We start from the raw sequence: 17,276 nt of genomic DNA, 5'->3' as shown, positions 1-17,276 counted from the left end.
ATTCCCAGAATCCTCCTCACCTCTCCTGTCAGCAGCTCCATCATCTTCTGGGTGACTTCTAGAATCTTCTGCATGTTGTGTCTCTCAGATTTTAGGGAGTCACATGGAGGCACTGTGATGGTCATCTGATCACCTGACTTCACAAGAGGAAATCTCTGTATTGAGGAACCAATAGGAACATCATGTTAGAATCCCAGAATCCTCCTCACCTCTCCGGTCAGGTCTGTGTTTTATTAATAGAGATAAGAGTGATGTCATGTGACCTCCCAGAATCCTCCTCACCTCTCCGGTCAGCAGGTAGATGATCTCCAGGGTGAGGTTTAGTATCTTCTCAGTCATGTGACTCCGGTCCTCCTCCATCCTCATTCGTGCCATCATTTGATCTATACAGGTCTCCATGTAGACGGATAACTTTTGGAAATGAAAGTAAGAATTTTTTAATTACCATTTGGATGGTATTCGTCGCACAATGATAGGATAAGGATGTGTGTGTGTGGGGGGGGGGGGAGGGGGGGGGTAATAGGAGGGTTGTTGTTCATTTAAGGACTACATTTAATTTGGACTAGCTTGAAATAGCAAATGGGTGACAATATGATATCCGGCACCTCATCCCTATTGAAATAGAAATTAAAGCAACATGATGTTTTAATTGGATTATACCGGTGCCCACAATTAGAAAAGAACACATTTTATGTAAAACCAGAAAGTTTATTCATATAAAACTAAAAAGATTTTTGGCTCAATCAAAATCTAAGTATTTATACATAACACATCAGTGGTCATTAGTGTCCATATATGGAGAGTGATCAGAGCTTGAATTCGGAACCCAACATGTTTCGCCAGCAGTGGCTTCTTCAGGGGTTTTTAAAGGTCCTCAATTTTCCACAAAACTCCAGAGAAACATCAGAGAATATCACAGAGTCCACAATTCTATGGAGGGGAGGCTTTATGCGATCACAGGGGGCACAGAAGGACCAGGTTAAACTCTGATATGGATAATGATTATTGTACTGGCTGCAATTACAAATGATTGGTGCTACCAATAAACAACCACTATCACCAAAACAAAGCATCACAATGGTCGTCCCCACCTTCCAGACCCTACTGCTGGAAGGTGGGGGCGACCATTGTGATGCTTTGTTTTGGTGAAAGCGGTTGTTTATTGGTAGCACCAATCATTTGTGATTGCAGCCAGTGCAATAATCATTGTCCGTATCAGAGTTTAACCTGGTCCTTCTGTGTCCCCTGTGATCTCATTAATCCTCCTCTCCATAGAATTGTGGACTCGCTGTGATTTTCTCTGATGTTAATTTGGACTGTTTAGTGCTTTCTACATTTTTGAAGTCCAGGGACCCTCTTGGCTATTTGTTTGTTGGTCTTGTTTAGTTTAAGATCTGTAGATAAGGAATGATAAATACGATCCTTCCTCTGTCTTTTTGTTTTGCTCTGAGGCAGTGCTGTGAGATCAATATAAGGTCATCGTGATGTCCAGGAAGGGGAAACTCCTGGCTTTTGACTGGATTTGCCGGCTAATCAGGATAATTGCCAGAACGCCACCTACAAGGCACCAATCCCCAAGTCACGTAGGAGAAGGGATTGTATTGGAATGCAGGAGGATGGGGCTGGTGGAGGAGAGATTCTTAGGGGAGGATTCTGTTTTCTTTCCTCCAATGCAGCCCAGTGTTAGTAGGAGGAGGACAGCGGGGGCAAAGTATAGTGTAGTACCAAGGACATTGTACAGAGTGGCAGTGGGTTCCTGGTGTTCTGAATTCCAGCACCGGACACTGCCAGAGCCTTTGTCATGGGAAGGTATTGGACTGCCCCCCTTATATGTGCAGCAGTGGACCAGGGCCACAATACAGACCGACTTCCTGCAAGACAAAGTGCCCACCAAGGGGTGAAAGACTGCTTTACAGTCCACTTGGTATCCAGGAATGTTTTAATTGACCAGTGAGATGGCAAGAAGGTGCAGGTTGCCTTTATTGCCTGGCAGATGTTCTGAAAAGTAAATGCAGTTAAAACTACCATCATAAAACAAGATCCCCACTCCCTACATTAGATTCTCCCTGAACCCAACAATCGCATCTTCCATCAGAGCCCCGCTGCCCACCAACCCTGTCAAGGGTTCAAGAATCCTTTAGCTACATTACCCCCTCAAAGCCCTTCAACTCCAGTACCCTCTCCGGAGCCCCTAGAATCCACCAGCTATTCATTGTCCCTCACAAGACACCTCGGCTCCTCTATTTCCCTCAGTATTTTCCTCCCTCTGACACCAATGATGGGACATATTCTTCATGGCAGGCTGGGGAATGTTTTCTTCCTCCTGACCAACAACGTAAGGGGCTCTATGCTCCATACCCCTGCACTCCATCATTTTGGAATGATTGCGTAATGTAATAATTGTCCTTTGTAGGCCATGTATGGTCAGGATGGTCATTGTCTTGTCTATTTATTGTCAGTGCTGTTTGTTTAGAGGAACATATTACTAGAATTTATCTCCAAAATTAAGGAAAAGTTCCGGCCCTGTAAGTGGGGAAATGTTCTGCCCCTGGAGGGGTTAATCTATGTCTCCACACTATATGTGTGTATTATCATCTGCTGGAGATAAAAGACGTCACAGTGACTATGGAGGAAGAGGACGGAACATGACGGGGGGGTTACTGGGTGTAAATAGAAAAGAAAGATCTTATAAATCCTGTATAATAATTACCTGCTACTTCCAAAAATGTGTCCTCTTTAATTCCTCCCGACTCACCTCTCACCCGGAACTTCCTGTCTGTACTTGACATCACTTCCTGTCTTCCATAGAGACTTCCTGTCTGGGGAGAAGTGAGATCACCACCTTGTGGAGCTCAGAGGAACTGCAGCCCCCGAGGAACATCTCGTAGTGTGAACACGGCCTTGTGCTGTGTGTGTATGTACTGTATATCCTTATAGATGGGGTCATCTCCGCTCCCACCAAGGGAGAGAGAAATATATTACTGCCTAGTCCAACCTTTCCCAGCCAGGGTTCCTCCAAAGGTTTCTAGGGGTTCTGGTAATGAACAATGTATGTCTCTCAGTAGCAACTGACATCTAGAGATGAGCTGATGACTCGGTCTGAACCTAGTTTCAGACTGAACTATGGCTGTTTGGATGAAAGCCAGAATATTAGCCTATTCGGACCCCTGTTTGATGGGATCTAAAAATTATATATAGGAACGGTATTTCTACTGCTTGTGTATATACAGCATTCTATATGTCATTGGTTCCTAAGGAGGCCGCCTCAGTGTCTAGGAACCATGGATGTCATGGGGAATAAGGGTATGTGGCCCAGTATGGTTCAGGGTGGGGGGGTGAATACTTTTCCCATTTCATGTTTGGATTGAGGGTCTGGTATGGACATTGGTGGTCCTGCTCCAATGCAAGGGACACATCATCACTCTGAGACTGATGCCGCGTACACACGACCGGACTTTTCGTCGGACTGAACTCCGAAGGATTTTTCGACGGCGTTCCAACGGAGTTCCAACGAAACGGACTTGCCTACACACGATCACACCAAAGTCCAATAGTTTCGAACGTGATGACAGACAACCGGACTAGAATAAGGAAGTTCATAGCCAGTAGCCAATAGCTGCCCTAGCGTAGTTTTTTGTCCGTCGGACTAGCATACAGACGAACTGATTTTTCAATCGGACTCGAGTCCGTCGGAAAGATTTGAAACATGTTCTATTTCTACAGTCCGATAGATTTTTAGACAGAAAGGGTCCGATGAAGCCCATACATGATCGAATTGTCCGACAGATTAGTTCCGTTGGACCAGTTTGGTCGAAAAGTCCAGTCGTGTGTACGCGGCATTAAAGTTGAAATGACCTTCGTCACAGGAAATGTTCTCCTGTGATTTATAATTGTCTTCCTTTCTCCTGGTCTCCACCATAGCTACAAGTGAGGGTATTCCCCTGTGGGGGTAGGGTGCAGAAGGTGGAGTAAGCATGTCTGCCAGAAGTACGTTGTAACCCAGGTGTAGATTTTCCTGCAACAAATCCTAGTGGCGAAAAGGTGGAAGGAGCCCCCTCAGTACCTTATATGAGCTCAAGTTGGAAGTGGCATTAAAGTGTCTGACCAGTGGTGTGATGTAACACCTGACCACCCACCTGAGATTCCAACGCGTCCAAGTTGTTTTTTCTACCTCATTTCATTCCATGCTCCACAGTCCGTTTCGTTGTCAGTCGCAGTCGCGGTACACCGATTCGTGCCTCTGTCATGGCAAATCATTTCACTCATTTCACTGTCATGTACCACACCCTGATTCGAATTCAGTCGCATTCGTGATGCACCGATTCATTCCGGTGTGCCCCAGTTGTTTTTTTACCTCATTTCATTCCATGCTCGACAGTCCGGGTCGATGTCAGTTGCAGTCGCGGCACACCGTTTCGTGCCTCTTTAATGGCAAATCATTTCACTGTCACGTATCGCACTCCGATTCGAATCCAGTCGCATCCGTGATGCACCGATTCATTCCGGCGTGCCCCAGTTGTTTTTTTGGCCTCATTTCATTCCATACTCCACAGTCCGGCTCGTTGTCTGTCACAGTAGCGGCACACCGGTTCGTGCCTCTTTAATGGCAAATCATTTCACTAATTTCATTTCACGTACCCATCACTCAGAATCCAGTCGCTTCCGCGACACACCAATTCTTTCCGGTGTGTCTCAGTTGTTTCATTTCGTACCTTACTCCACAGTCCGGTTCGTTGTCAGTCATAATTGCGGCACACCGATTCGTGCCTCCGTCAGGGTGATCATTTCACTCATATCATTTCACATACCTGTCACTCCGATTCGGATCCACTCGCGTCAGCAACGCACCGATTCACGCCCATCATTTCAGTCTTACAGTTGTTATTTGCATGTTGCCTGTCATTTTTTCCTCAGGTCCGGCAGTTGCTTCGTGTCGAGTCATTTGTGCATCTTCTATTATCTTGGCATGGCTCCACTGATGTTCAATCTCAGTCGCCTCTACAACGCAACGGTAAAAAAAAGAAAAAAGGAAACCCCCCCCGTTTTCCTTTGAAGTTCACTCATGGTCTCGATTCATTTGTTAAACCTTCGCCTCACCGCTAGTTCCCCTTGCAGTCGCACAAACGCACTTCAAAAATACACAAAGTGGCACTCTTGGAGGGTCATCCGGCCACGGCCATCTCTGACTCGGTCGCAGTCCAGGTTCTGGCACCCCCTCCTGCAGGTAACACGGGGAAAAGTCCCACTATCTTCCCAGCACACTTGGTCCCAGCCAGCATCAGGAAGGACATTCTGGACGGCAAGGACATCAACCTTGTCTCCCTCCTCATTTCGGTCCACAACCTGGCAGAAAATAAATCTTATACCTGGGGAGACGTATCAGTGGTCCTCAAGGCCAAAGATCCCAGGCTCAACCGCAAATTATCTGTAGCAGAGTTTGCGTTGGCTTTTTGGATGCTGAGGGATGTCCTGTGCGCGGCCAGTTCCCGAAGGAGGGAAGAGCTGGACCTGTATCTCCACACCGTGGTGGACCTGGGCTATTAATACGGAGGGTTCTCGTTTTACGATTATCACCGTTCTTTCTCGGCCAAAGCAGCAGCCAGGCTTACACAATTACAAACAGGCAGGGATTGGAGCCTCATAGACACAGAGTTGTTTTGACGCTACTTTGCCAGCTTGCACTCACCACTATGCGCTATCTGCAAGTCCTCCACCCACACCACTACCTGGTGCGCCAATGAGGCAGTCACCCCTTTGAATTCCCCTCCACCTCCAGTGTAGTTCAGGACCTATCGGCCCCAGGTGGACAAGTTCGGATGTTCCATTCAGACAGTAGGGGTAGCAGCCATCTGCAATAATTTTAATTACGGGTCGTGCAATTTCAGCCAATGCGGCTTGCTCCATGTCTGTGTCATATTTCATAGGAAACATCCTAAAGCTCTATGCCAGGTCAAGCAGCAAAAAAAGTCCTGACTAGGCCGAGTAAACATCCTGTGGCTGGGGCTTTACCTCACCTCACACCCCACTCCCTCTCTAGCCACCTTCCTTATCCAAGGATTTACAGCAGGATTTCATTCCTGCCTCATCTCACTGCCCTCACGAATGCGGGAACCTCCGCTCAGCGGCCACCGACGAACACAACATAGATCAGCTGTTACAGACCGAACTGGAATGAGGCTTCATCATAGGCCCCTTCGCTAAGCCCCCTTTCAACACCTGAAGAGTTAGCCCTATTTGGCTGATCAAGGGCAAGTTCTCAAATAAAGTTTGCTTGGTGTACGACCTGTCTGCGCCTCATTCTTCCCACATTCCGAGTATGAATTCCCTAATTCCTTCGGAGGAATTCTCCTTGAAGTATACTTCAGTAGACATGGCAATTCAGGCCATTATCAAAGTAGGCAGAGGCGCCTGGCTCTCTAAGGCTGACATTTTGGACTCTTTTAAGCTTCTGCCCATCCACCCGTCCCTCTGGTGCTGGCACGGCATTAAATGGAAAGAGTCATACTACTTCGCTACCAAACTGACCTTTGGCTCTAAGAATAGCCCCTGGCTCTTTGACACTTTCGCACAGTCCCTCACCTGGATACTGTCACCCCAAGCTCAGTGTCATAAAGTCATTCATTACTTGGACGACTTCTTGCTAATCGAACAGCCCGGTGTGCTCCCAGGAGACCTCGATAAGTTAAGAGTTATCTTTGGGAATCTCAATTTTACCCATTGTGGAACACAATGTAGAAGGCCCTGCACACTCCATCACCTTCCTCCGAGTCAACCTAGACACTCGCTCCATGCAGGCCAGCCTCCACCTCGACAAACTGATCCGCATCAGGTCAGTTCTTCAAGACTTCTCCCGTACATGGGGGTGCACTAAGAAGCAGCTTCAATCCCTCTTGGGAATGCTCAATTTTGTAATGAGGATCATTCCCCAGGGTTGATCTTTTGTTTCACGCCTCCTGGTCTTCCTCTCCCAGACACAGCACCCCGATCAGATCCTTAGCTTAGACGCCGCGGCAGTAGCGGATCTGTCAATGTGGGAGGAGTTCCTTACTAGCTGGAATGGAATATCCATATTTATACCAGGAATATCGCCCCTATCACTGCAGGTAGATGCAGCCTCCACAGGCTTCGCTGCAATTTTTCGCCACCATTGTTTCATGGGGGCCATGGCCTCCAGTGATACTCCTAATCCCCAGGTTTACCCGGTCTTCCTCACTGTTTGAACTGTATCCGATCGTGGCAGCCGCTCAGCTCTGGGGTCATATCTGGACCGGACAAACTGTGGCCTTAACCAAGCTTGCGCAATGAATAAAGCTAAAACTAATAAAAACTACACCCCTACATGAATGTTTTTGCCCCCTTATTTGGTATATCAACCAGCAGACCAGGGCACACTTCAGGTCCATTTCATGTTGTAAGTCTTATGGCAAGTCTACGTTGTTCACATCCATCTCGGCCATAGGGCTTCGTCCATAAGTAAGAAGGCCAGTATGGTGGCCTGAATTTATGGGAGAAGCCCGGGGGGGGGGGGGGTATTTAAGCAGCCCGCTCGCCTGTGGTCTTTGTCGGTTCCTGTGCACGATACCCACCCTCCCATCCCCTTTTCAGGGCATTTCTCAAATTAATTTCTCTCCACAAATATCTATTACTAATATTGGGTATGCCCCCTTATTTGGTATACCGACAAGCAGACCAAGGCACACATCAGGTCGATTTCATGTTGTAATGCCCCGTACACACGGTCGGATTTTCCGACGGAAAATGTGTGATAGGCCCTTGTTGTCGGAAATTCCGACCGTGTGTAGGCTCCATCACACATTTTCCATCGAATTTTCCGACACACAAAGTTTGAAAGCAGCCTCTAAAATTTTCCGACAACAAAATCCGTTGTCGGAATTTCCGATCGTGTGTACACAAATCCGACGCACAAAGTGCCACGCATGCTCAGAATAAATAAAGAGATGAAAGCTATTGGCTACTGCCCCGTTTATAGTCCCGACGTACGTGTTTTACGTCACCGTGTTCAGAACGATCGGATTTTCCGACAACTTTGTGTGACCGTGTGTATGCAAGACAAGTTTGAGCCAACGTCCGTCGGAAAAAATCCATGGATTTTGTTGTCGAAATGTCCGATCAAAGTCTGACCGTGTGTACGGGGCATAAGTCTTATGGCAAGTCCATGTTGTTCAAATCCATCTCGGCCATGGGCTTCAAACGTAAATTTATATATATCTATATAAATACACCGCCTGAAGTGTATTATATAATGTGCACCACCGAATGAACTGTATATATACTCTACACTGAATATATATATATATATACAGTGGGGACGGAAAGTATTCAGACCCCCCTTAAATTTTTCACTCTTTGTTATATTGCAGCCATTTGCTAAAATCATTTAAGATCATTTTTTTCCTCATTAATGTACACAGAGCACCCCATATTGTACACACAGCCCCCCATATTGTACACACAGCACCCCATATTGTACACACAGCACCCCATATTGTACACACAGCACCCCATATTATACACACAGCCCCCCATATTGTACACACAGCCCCCCATATTGTACACACAGCACCCCATATTGACAGAAAAACACAGAATTGTTGACATTTTTGCAGATTTATAAAAAAAGAAAAACTGAAATATCACATGGTCCTAAGCATTCAGACCCTTTGCTCAGTATTTAGTAGAAGCCCCTTTTGATCTAATACAGCCATGAGTCTTTTTGGGAAAGATGCAACAAGTTTTTCACACCTGGATTTGGGGATCCTCTGCCATTCCTCCTTGCAGACCCTCTCCAGTTCTGTCAGGGGGGATGGTAAACGTTGGTGGACGGCCATTTTTAGGTCTCTCCAGAGATGCTCAATTGGGTTTAAGTCAGGGCTCTGGCTGGGCCATTCAAGAGCAGTCGTGGAGTTGTTGTGAAGCCACTCCTTCGTTATTTTAGCTGTGTGCTTAGGGTCATTGTCTTGTTGGAAGGTAAACCTTCGGCCCAGTCTGAGGTCCTGAGCACTCTGGAGAAGGTTTTCGTCCAGGATATCCCTGTACTTGGCCGCATTCATCTTTCCCTCGATTGCAACCAGTCGTCCTGTCCCTGCAGCTGAAAAACACCCCCACAGCATGATGCTGCCACCACCATGCTTCACTGTTGGGACTGTATTGGACAGGTGATGAGCAGTGCCTGGTTTTCTCCACACACACCGCTTAGAATTAAGACCAAAAAGTTCTATCTTGGTCTCATCAGACCAGAGAATCTTATTTCTCACCATCTTGGAGTCCTTCAGGTGTTTTTTTAGCAAACTCCATGCGGCTTTCATGTGTCTTGCACTGAGGAGAGGCTTCCGTCGGGCCACTCTGCCATAAAGCCCCGACTGGTGGAGGGCTGCAGTGATGGTTGACTTTCTACAACTTTCTCCCATCTCCCGACTGCATCTCTGGAGCTCAGCCACAGTGATCTTTGGGTTCTTCTTTACCTCTCTCACCAAGGCTCTTCTCCCCCGATAGCTCAGTTTGGCCGGACGGCCAGCTCTAGGAAGGGTTCTGGTCGTCCCAAACGTCTTCCATTTAAGGATTATGGAGGCCACTGTGCTCTTAGGAACCTTAAGTGCAGCAGATTTTTTTTTGTAACCTTGGCCAGATCTGTGCCTTGCCACAATTCTGTCTCTGAGCTCTTCAGGCAGTTCCTTTGACCTCATGATTCTCATTTGCTCTGACATGCACTGTGAGCTGTAAGATCTTATATAGACAGGTGTGTGGCTTTCCTAATCAAGTCCAATCAGTATAATCAAACACAGCTGGACTCAAATGAAGGTGTAGAACCATCTCAAGGATGATCAGAAGAAATGGACAGCACCTGAGTTATATATATGAGTGTCACAGCAAAGGGTCTGAATACTTAGGACCATGTGATATTTCAGTTTTTCTTTTTTAATAAATCTGCAAAAATGTCAACAATTCTGTGTTTTTCTGTCAATATGGGGTGCTGTGTGTACAATATGAGGTTCTGTGTGTACAATATGGGGTGCTGTGTGTACAATATGGGGAGCTGTGTGTACAATATGGGGTGCTGTGTGTACAATATGGGGGGCTGTGTGTACAATATGGGGTGCTGTGTGTACATTAATGAGGAAAAAATGAACCTAAATGATTTTATATATATATATATATATATATATATATATATATATATATATATATATATATATATATATATATATATATATATATATATATATATATACACTAGACTGTATATATACAGTGCCTTGAAAAAGTAATCACCCCCCCCCCCTTGGCTTTTTACCTATTTTGTTACATTACAGCCTTTAGTTCAATGTTATTTAATCTGAATTATATGTGATGGATCAGAACACAATAGTCTAAGTTGGGGAAGTAAAATTAGAAAAATATATACATAAAACTATTTTTCAGAAATAAAAAACTGATAATTTGCATGTGTGTATGTATTCACCCCCTTTGTTATGAAGCCCATAAAAAGCTCTGGTGCCACCAATTACCTTCAGAAGTCACATAATTAGTGAAATGATGTCCACCTGTGTGCAATCTAAGTGTCACATGATCTGTCATTACATATACACACCCTTTTGAAAGGCCCCAGAGGCTGCAACACCTTAGCAAGAGGCACCACTAACCAAACACTGACATGAAGACCAAGGAACTCTCCAAACAAGTAAGGGACAATGTTGTTGAGAAGTACAAGTCAGGGTTAGGTTATAAAAAAAATCCAAATCTTTGATGATCCCTAGGAGCACCATCAAATCTATCATAACCAAATGGAAAGAACATGGCACAACAGCAAACCTGCTAAAAGACGGCCGCACACCAAAACTCACGGACTGGGCAAGGAGGGCATTAATCAGAGAGGAGCACAGAGACCTAAGGTAACCCTGGAGGAGCTGCAGAGTTCCACAGCAGAGACTGGAGTATCTGTACATAGGACGACAATAAGCCGTACGCTCCATAGAGTTGGGATTTATGGCAGAGTGACCAGAAGAAAGACATTACTTTCAGCAAAAAACAAAATGGCACGTTTCGATTTTGCGAAATGGCATGTGGGAGACTCCCAAAATGTATGGAGGAAGCTGCTCTGGTCTGATGAGACTAAAATTGAACTTTTTGGCCATCAAAGAAAACGCTATGTCTGGCGCAAACCCAACAGATCACATCACTCAAAGAACACCATCCCCACTGTGAAACATGGTGGTGGCAGCATCATGCTATGGGGATGTTTTTCAGCAGTCGGGACTGGGAAACTATTCAGAGTTGAGGGAAAGATGGATGGTGCTAAATACAGGGATATTCTTGAGCAAAACCTGTAGCACTCTGTGTGTGATTTGAGGCTAGGACGGAGGTTCACCTTCCAGCAGGACAATGACCCCAAACACACTGCTAGCAATACTTGAGTGGTTTAAGGGGAAACATGTAAATGTGTTGGAATGGCCTAGTCAAAGCCCAGACCTCAAACCAATAGAAAATCTGTGGTCAGACTTAAAGATTGCTGTTCACAAGCACAAACCATCCAACTTGAAGGAGCTGGAGCAGTTTTGCAAGGAGGAACGGGCGAAAATCCCAGTGGTAAGATGTGGGAAGCTCATAGAGACTTATCCACAGAGACTTGGAGCTGTGATAGCCGTAAAAGGTGGCTCTACAGAGTATTGACTTTCGTGGGGTGAATAGTTATGCACATTTACTTTTTCTGTTATTTTGTCCTATTTGTTGTTTGCTTCACAGTAAAAAAAAAAAAAAAAAAAATCTTCAAAGCTGTGGGCATGTTCTATAAATTAAATGATGCAAATCCTCAAACAATCCATGTTAATTCCAGGTTGTGAGGCAACAAAACATGAAAAATGCCAAGGGGGTGAATACTTTTGCAAGACACTGTTACACCGCCTGAATATAGAGTATACACGGAATATATAGTCTAAGCTAAATGCAGAGCATATATATTATGTTTATTATGGCTTTCTCTGCAGAGCGTGGTGTGATTGGCCAAAGCATGCAGGTCAGGTGCATGCTTTGGCCAATCATCAGACACTAATGCACTGCGATCTCGCAGTGCATTATGGGGCGTTCCACGGTGCTCAAACTTCCCATAATGTTCGCTATTCGGCGTAAGGGCGAACGCCCAATGTTCGAGTGGAACTTACGTTCGTCTCGAACACCGAGCTCGTCCCTATTCCATAGTTTTGGTATATCTAAGGGAAATACGTCCAACATTCATCGCGGCTCAGCGAATGCGTGTCCCATTTGTTTTTTTAACCACTTACAGACTGCCTACCAGCATTGTACTTCAGACGAGCGGCCTGTACATGCAATTCGACGTATCACTGCCTGTTTCCGGGTGTAGGGCGCACACATGCGGGAGTCTGGACCCGGCCAATGATTCATGGCTGGGACCTGCTGATCGGCTGTGTCCAATCACAGCCCAGAGCCCTGTGTTGACAATCAGCACAGAGGGAACAATCTCTCTGTTTCTTATCCCTGCAAAGCAGGGATAAGAAACAAAGAAGATCTTTAGCAAAAAGCAGCACACATTAACACTTGCAAGGCACACAGTTAACCCTTTGATCACCCCGAGATGTTAACCTCTTCCCAGCCAGTGTCATTAGTACAGTGACAGTGTACAGTATTATACCTGATCACTTTATTAGTGTCACTGGTGATGTCAGTGTCAGTTACTCCCCAGTGTCTGTTAGCATCAGATTTCCCGTCGCACTATAACAGTCCCATTATAAGTCGCTGATCACCGCCATTACCAGTACAACAATAAATAATTAAAAATTCCAGTATATATACTTTTTATTGTGGACGATATAACTTTCACACAAACCAATTGTTATACACATATTGAGATTTTTTTTTTTTTTTTTTTACTAAAGACATATAGCAGAATACATTTTGTCAAAGTTTATGAAGAAATTCGATTTTCAACTTTTTTTTATTAGATATGTTTTATAACAGAAAGCAGAAAATACAGTATTTCTTTTTTTTTTTTTTAGATTTTAGTTTTTTTTTCGTTTATAAAGAAAAAATATAAAAAACCCCAATGTGATCAAATACCACCGGAAGAAAGCTTTATTTGTGTGAAGAAAAGGTATACATTTCATTTCTGTACAGCGTTGTATGACCGCACAATTACCAGTTAAAGTAATGCAGTGCTTAACAGCAAAAAATGGCCCGATCATGAAGGGGGGGTAAAACCTTCCAGAGATGAAGCGGTTAAAGAGACCTGTAAGTGTTTGTGAAATCTTCCACCACAAAATGTACTCAGCCAATGAGAGGTAATGACTCAATTTTTATTCTAAAAGGCCTAAAGGACCACCTTTTAAGTGGCGGGGTTAACGTGTTTCGTCCTGGAAGACGACTTGAGAAAACAGACCTCTTGCAAGAGTTTACACCACAAAATGTACTCAGCCAATGAGAGGTAATGACTCCATTTTAATTTTTCTCCTGCTATCAATGGCCGACACGGTACAACACTTCATCCATGTCTTTGGTGATCTCTGATCTCCTTATCAACTGTTTCTTACATGATGAAGATCAGCCATGGAGTATATCTGAGGTGTATATCAGGGTGTGCTTCTTCCCCACATGTCCAGCAACATTCACATACAAGACATTTCCCGCACTCACTAATACACCTCAAGGGTTGTGTGGGACCCCCTGATGTACAGGAAGACAGGACTTCAGTGAGGAACAATTCCCTCACTCAGGACAGGAATACGGCTTCTCCCCCGTGTGAGATCTCTGATGTCTGTTAAGGTGGGACTTATATGGAAAACATTTCCCACACTCAGAACAAGAATAAGGCTTTTCCCCCGTGTGAGAACTTTGATGTGTGACAAGCTGTGATTTTTGTACAAAACATTTCCCGCACTCAGAACAGGAATACGGCTTCTCCCCCGTATGCAATCTCCGATGTCTGTAAAGATGTGACTTCCTTGAAAAACATTTCCCGCACTCAGAACAAGAATATGGCTTTTCCCCCGTGTGAGAACTTTGGTGTCTGACAAGTTGTGATTTTTGAACAAAACATTTCCCGCACTCAGAACAGGAATAAGGCTTATGCCCCATGTGAGATCTCTGATGACTATAAAGATTGAACTTTTGTGAAAAACATTTCCCGCACTCAGGACAGGAATACCGCTTCTCCCCTGTGTGCAATCTCTGATGTCTGCAAACATGTGACTTACTTGAAAAACTTTTCCCGCACTCAGGACAGGAATACGGCTTCTCCCCTGTGTGCAATCTCTGATGTCTGAGAAGATGTGATTTCCTTGAAAAACATTTCCCGCACTCAGGACAGGGATACGGCTTCTCCCCTGTGTGCAATCTCTGATGTCTGCAAAGATGTGACTTCACTGAAAAACATTTCCCACACTCAAGACAGGAATATTGCTTTTCCCCCATGTGCGATCTCTGGTGCCTGAAAAGATTGGACTTTTGTGAAAAACATTTCCCGCACTCAGGACAAGAATACGGCTTCTCCCCCGTGTGCGATCTCTGATGTCTGAGAAGATGTGACTTCCTTGAAAAACATTTCCCGCACTCAGGACAAGAATACGGCTTCTCCCCCGTGTGCGATCTCTGATGTCTGCAAAAATGTGATTTATCTGAAAAACTTTTCTCGCACTCAGAACAAGAATACGGCTTTTCCCCCGTGTGAAACATTTGATGTTTAACAAGGTTTTGTTTTCGTACAGAACATTTCCCGCTCTCAGAACAGGTATATGGCTTCACCCCCGTGTGAGACCTCTGATGACCGTAAAGTATGGACAACTGTGAAAAACAATTTCCACACTCAGAACAGGAATATGGCTTCTCACCTGTGTGAGACCTCTGTGTGGAAAGATGTGACTTTGATGGAACTGTTGGAACAATGGCACCGTCCCTTACAGTCTGAACCTTGTGAGATTTCAGATGTGTGGAAAGCGGGGACTTCGTTAAACATACTTTCCCACACACAGGACTGGAATATGGTTTCTCCCCTGTGTGAGATCTTTTATGCACATTAGGTTGAGATTTAAAAGGGAAACACTTCCTGCATTCAGTACAGGGAAACTTCTTATCTGTTGAAAGGACGGCACCATCCCTCACAGTCTGAGGTTCCTCAGGATAAGAGGAATACGATGGTGCGGCACCGTCCCTCACAGTCTGAGGTTCCTCAGGATAAGAGGAATACGATGGTCCGGCACCGTCCCTCACAGTCTGAGGTTCCTCAGGATAAGAGGAATACGATGGTGCGGCACCGTCCCTCACAGTCTGAGGTTCCTCAGGATAAGAGGAATACGATGGTGCGGCACCGTCCCTCACAGTCTGAGGTTCCTCAGGATAAGAGGAATACGATGGTCCGGCACCGTCCCTCACAGTCTGAGGTTCCTCAGGATAAGAGGAATACGATGGTCCATCTACACTGTGTGGTGCCGGATGGACATTTGAGGTAGTCGGGTTTTCTTCTGGACTATACCGTGTGATGTCCTCATCTTCTACTTCAATGTCTGGAGACAAAGTGAGACAATCCTCTGAGGTTTTCCTCATCTCCCGTCCATCTACTAAAATAGAAATACAAAGATTATTACTAGACATGAGCAGATTGGTTCCCCTAAACCAGGACTCCGCCCACATCAGGCAGCTTTGTCTCTGAGGATCTTACAATTCCACCCTCAAGGTAACTAGTAAATGGGTCCTCTGATCTCCTACCAGTTCATTTCTTTATTCATGGACCTTAGTCAGAGAGTGAGGAAACAACGAGAACTGTCTTTTATAGGAGTGACAGTGATGAGGGGATTATAGGACGAGTGTCCCCACCCCCTCTATCACTCATTGCCATCTTCCAAACACAAGAAGTCCTGCACTTCCTTATCTAGTCCATGATTTAGTCATGAATAACAGCGGGGCTGAGCCCCACCAGAGGTCAGAGAGTGAGGATGGGGGGAGAACAACCAAGATGAAGACTGGACTGATCCTGAAGACCACCATCATTGGGTTATTGACTCCTCCCTCATTATCACTTTCTGCTCATTGAGCAGTATGGGTGGAGGAATGTATTTAGTGTTAATGACCCACCTGTGCTGATCTCTGTAGGAGTGTCCTCCTCTATAAATGTCCCCGTTATTCCATCCTCCTCCATAGACTGCTGATCATCCCTCACATACGTCTCTTCTTTTTCTGCTGCACTTCAACTTTAGAATCTCTCAGGTTTCCACTTTGAATAAATTTGTATCTATGTAAAGGGTTAAATGGGGCATTCACCGACCCCCCCCCCCCCCCCCCATATTGTTTACTCCTAGTCTGTCGACACCTAGATTATTGTCCTGTGGGCTGAAGAATCTTAGGTTTGTACCTTAAAAGTCCCATATGGTATTCTCTATATTTCCTGGCTGTTTGATACTTTAGGGATATGCTCCACCTAATTTAGATAACACCCATGACTGAATACATTGTTTCTGTGCATTTATCAGATGATGGGGGATCTAGGTGGAGCCTCCGTACTGCTCTCTCCTTTACAATAAAGTTTCCTCTTACCCGGTGATGTGAGGGGCGGCTGATTGTCCATCATGACGTCCTTGTAGAGATCCTTGTGTCCTTCTAAATACTCCCACTCCTCCATGGAGAAATAGACAGTGACATCCTGACACCTTATAGGAACCTGACACACACAATGATACAGTCACCATCCAGACACATCCCTTGTCTGTTACTGGATAATGTCCCAGAATTCCCGGCACCGCTCACCTCTCCTGTCAGCAGCTCCATCATCTTCTTGGTGACTTCTAGAACCTTCTGTGTGTTGTGTCTTGTAGGGATCGGGGATGGAGGTGGGGGGATGGTGATGAGATTCTGGATTCTCGAGGATCTTGTGGTCATATTATGAGATATCCTTCTTGTGTCATTTTCAGTAGATTTCTTCATTACTACTGTACAGTTCTGTGTTATGGAAAGATAAATATCACTCTCCCATCATCCCTCACCTCTATGGTCAGTTACATAGTTACATAGGCGAGGTTGAAAAGAGACACAAGTCCAACCTATGTGTGTGATTATGTGTCAGTATTGCATTGTATATCCCTGTATGTTGCGTTCATTTAGGTGCTTATCTAATAGTTTCTTGAAACTATTGATGCCCCCCGCTGAGACCACCGCCTGTGGAAGGGAATTCCACATCCTTGCCACTCTTACAGTAAAGAACCCTCTACGTAGTTTAAGGTTAAACCTTTTTTCTTCTTTTTTTAATGAGTGGCCACGAG

General features: G+C 45.1%; 1 protein-coding gene across 2 annotated transcripts in view; it reads right to left on the bottom strand.

Annotated features, from left to right (window-relative positions):
- The window catches only part of LOC141104798 (uncharacterized), a 40,564-nt gene that overhangs the window by 4,153 nt on the left and 19,135 nt on the right, over positions 1 to 17,276 (bottom strand). Inside the window, exons 1-2 of one of the 2 annotated variants that reach the window (XM_073594553.1) lie at positions 16,096 to 16,281; positions 13,671 to 15,581 (exon numbers count right to left, since the gene is read on the bottom strand). In XM_073594553.1, coding sequence (XP_073450654.1) covers positions 13,735 to 15,581; positions 16,096 to 16,159 — 1,911 coding nt within the window. In that variant the 5' untranslated portion in view covers positions 16,160 to 16,281 and the 3' untranslated portion in view covers positions 13,671 to 13,734. Of the gene's footprint in view, positions 1 to 13,670; positions 15,582 to 16,095; positions 16,282 to 17,276 lie in introns of those variants that run through there. The other variant, XM_073594554.1, reaches the window with a different exon arrangement.

The sequence above is a fragment of the Aquarana catesbeiana genome, linkage group LG08, assembly GCF_042186555.1.
Source record: "Aquarana catesbeiana isolate 2022-GZ linkage group LG08, ASM4218655v1, whole genome shotgun sequence".
NCBI classification, from domain to species: Eukaryota; Metazoa; Chordata; class Amphibia; order Anura; family Ranidae; genus Aquarana; species Aquarana catesbeiana.
Note: the sequence above shows the minus strand (reverse complement) of the source record. Positions and strands in the feature narration are given on the sequence as shown.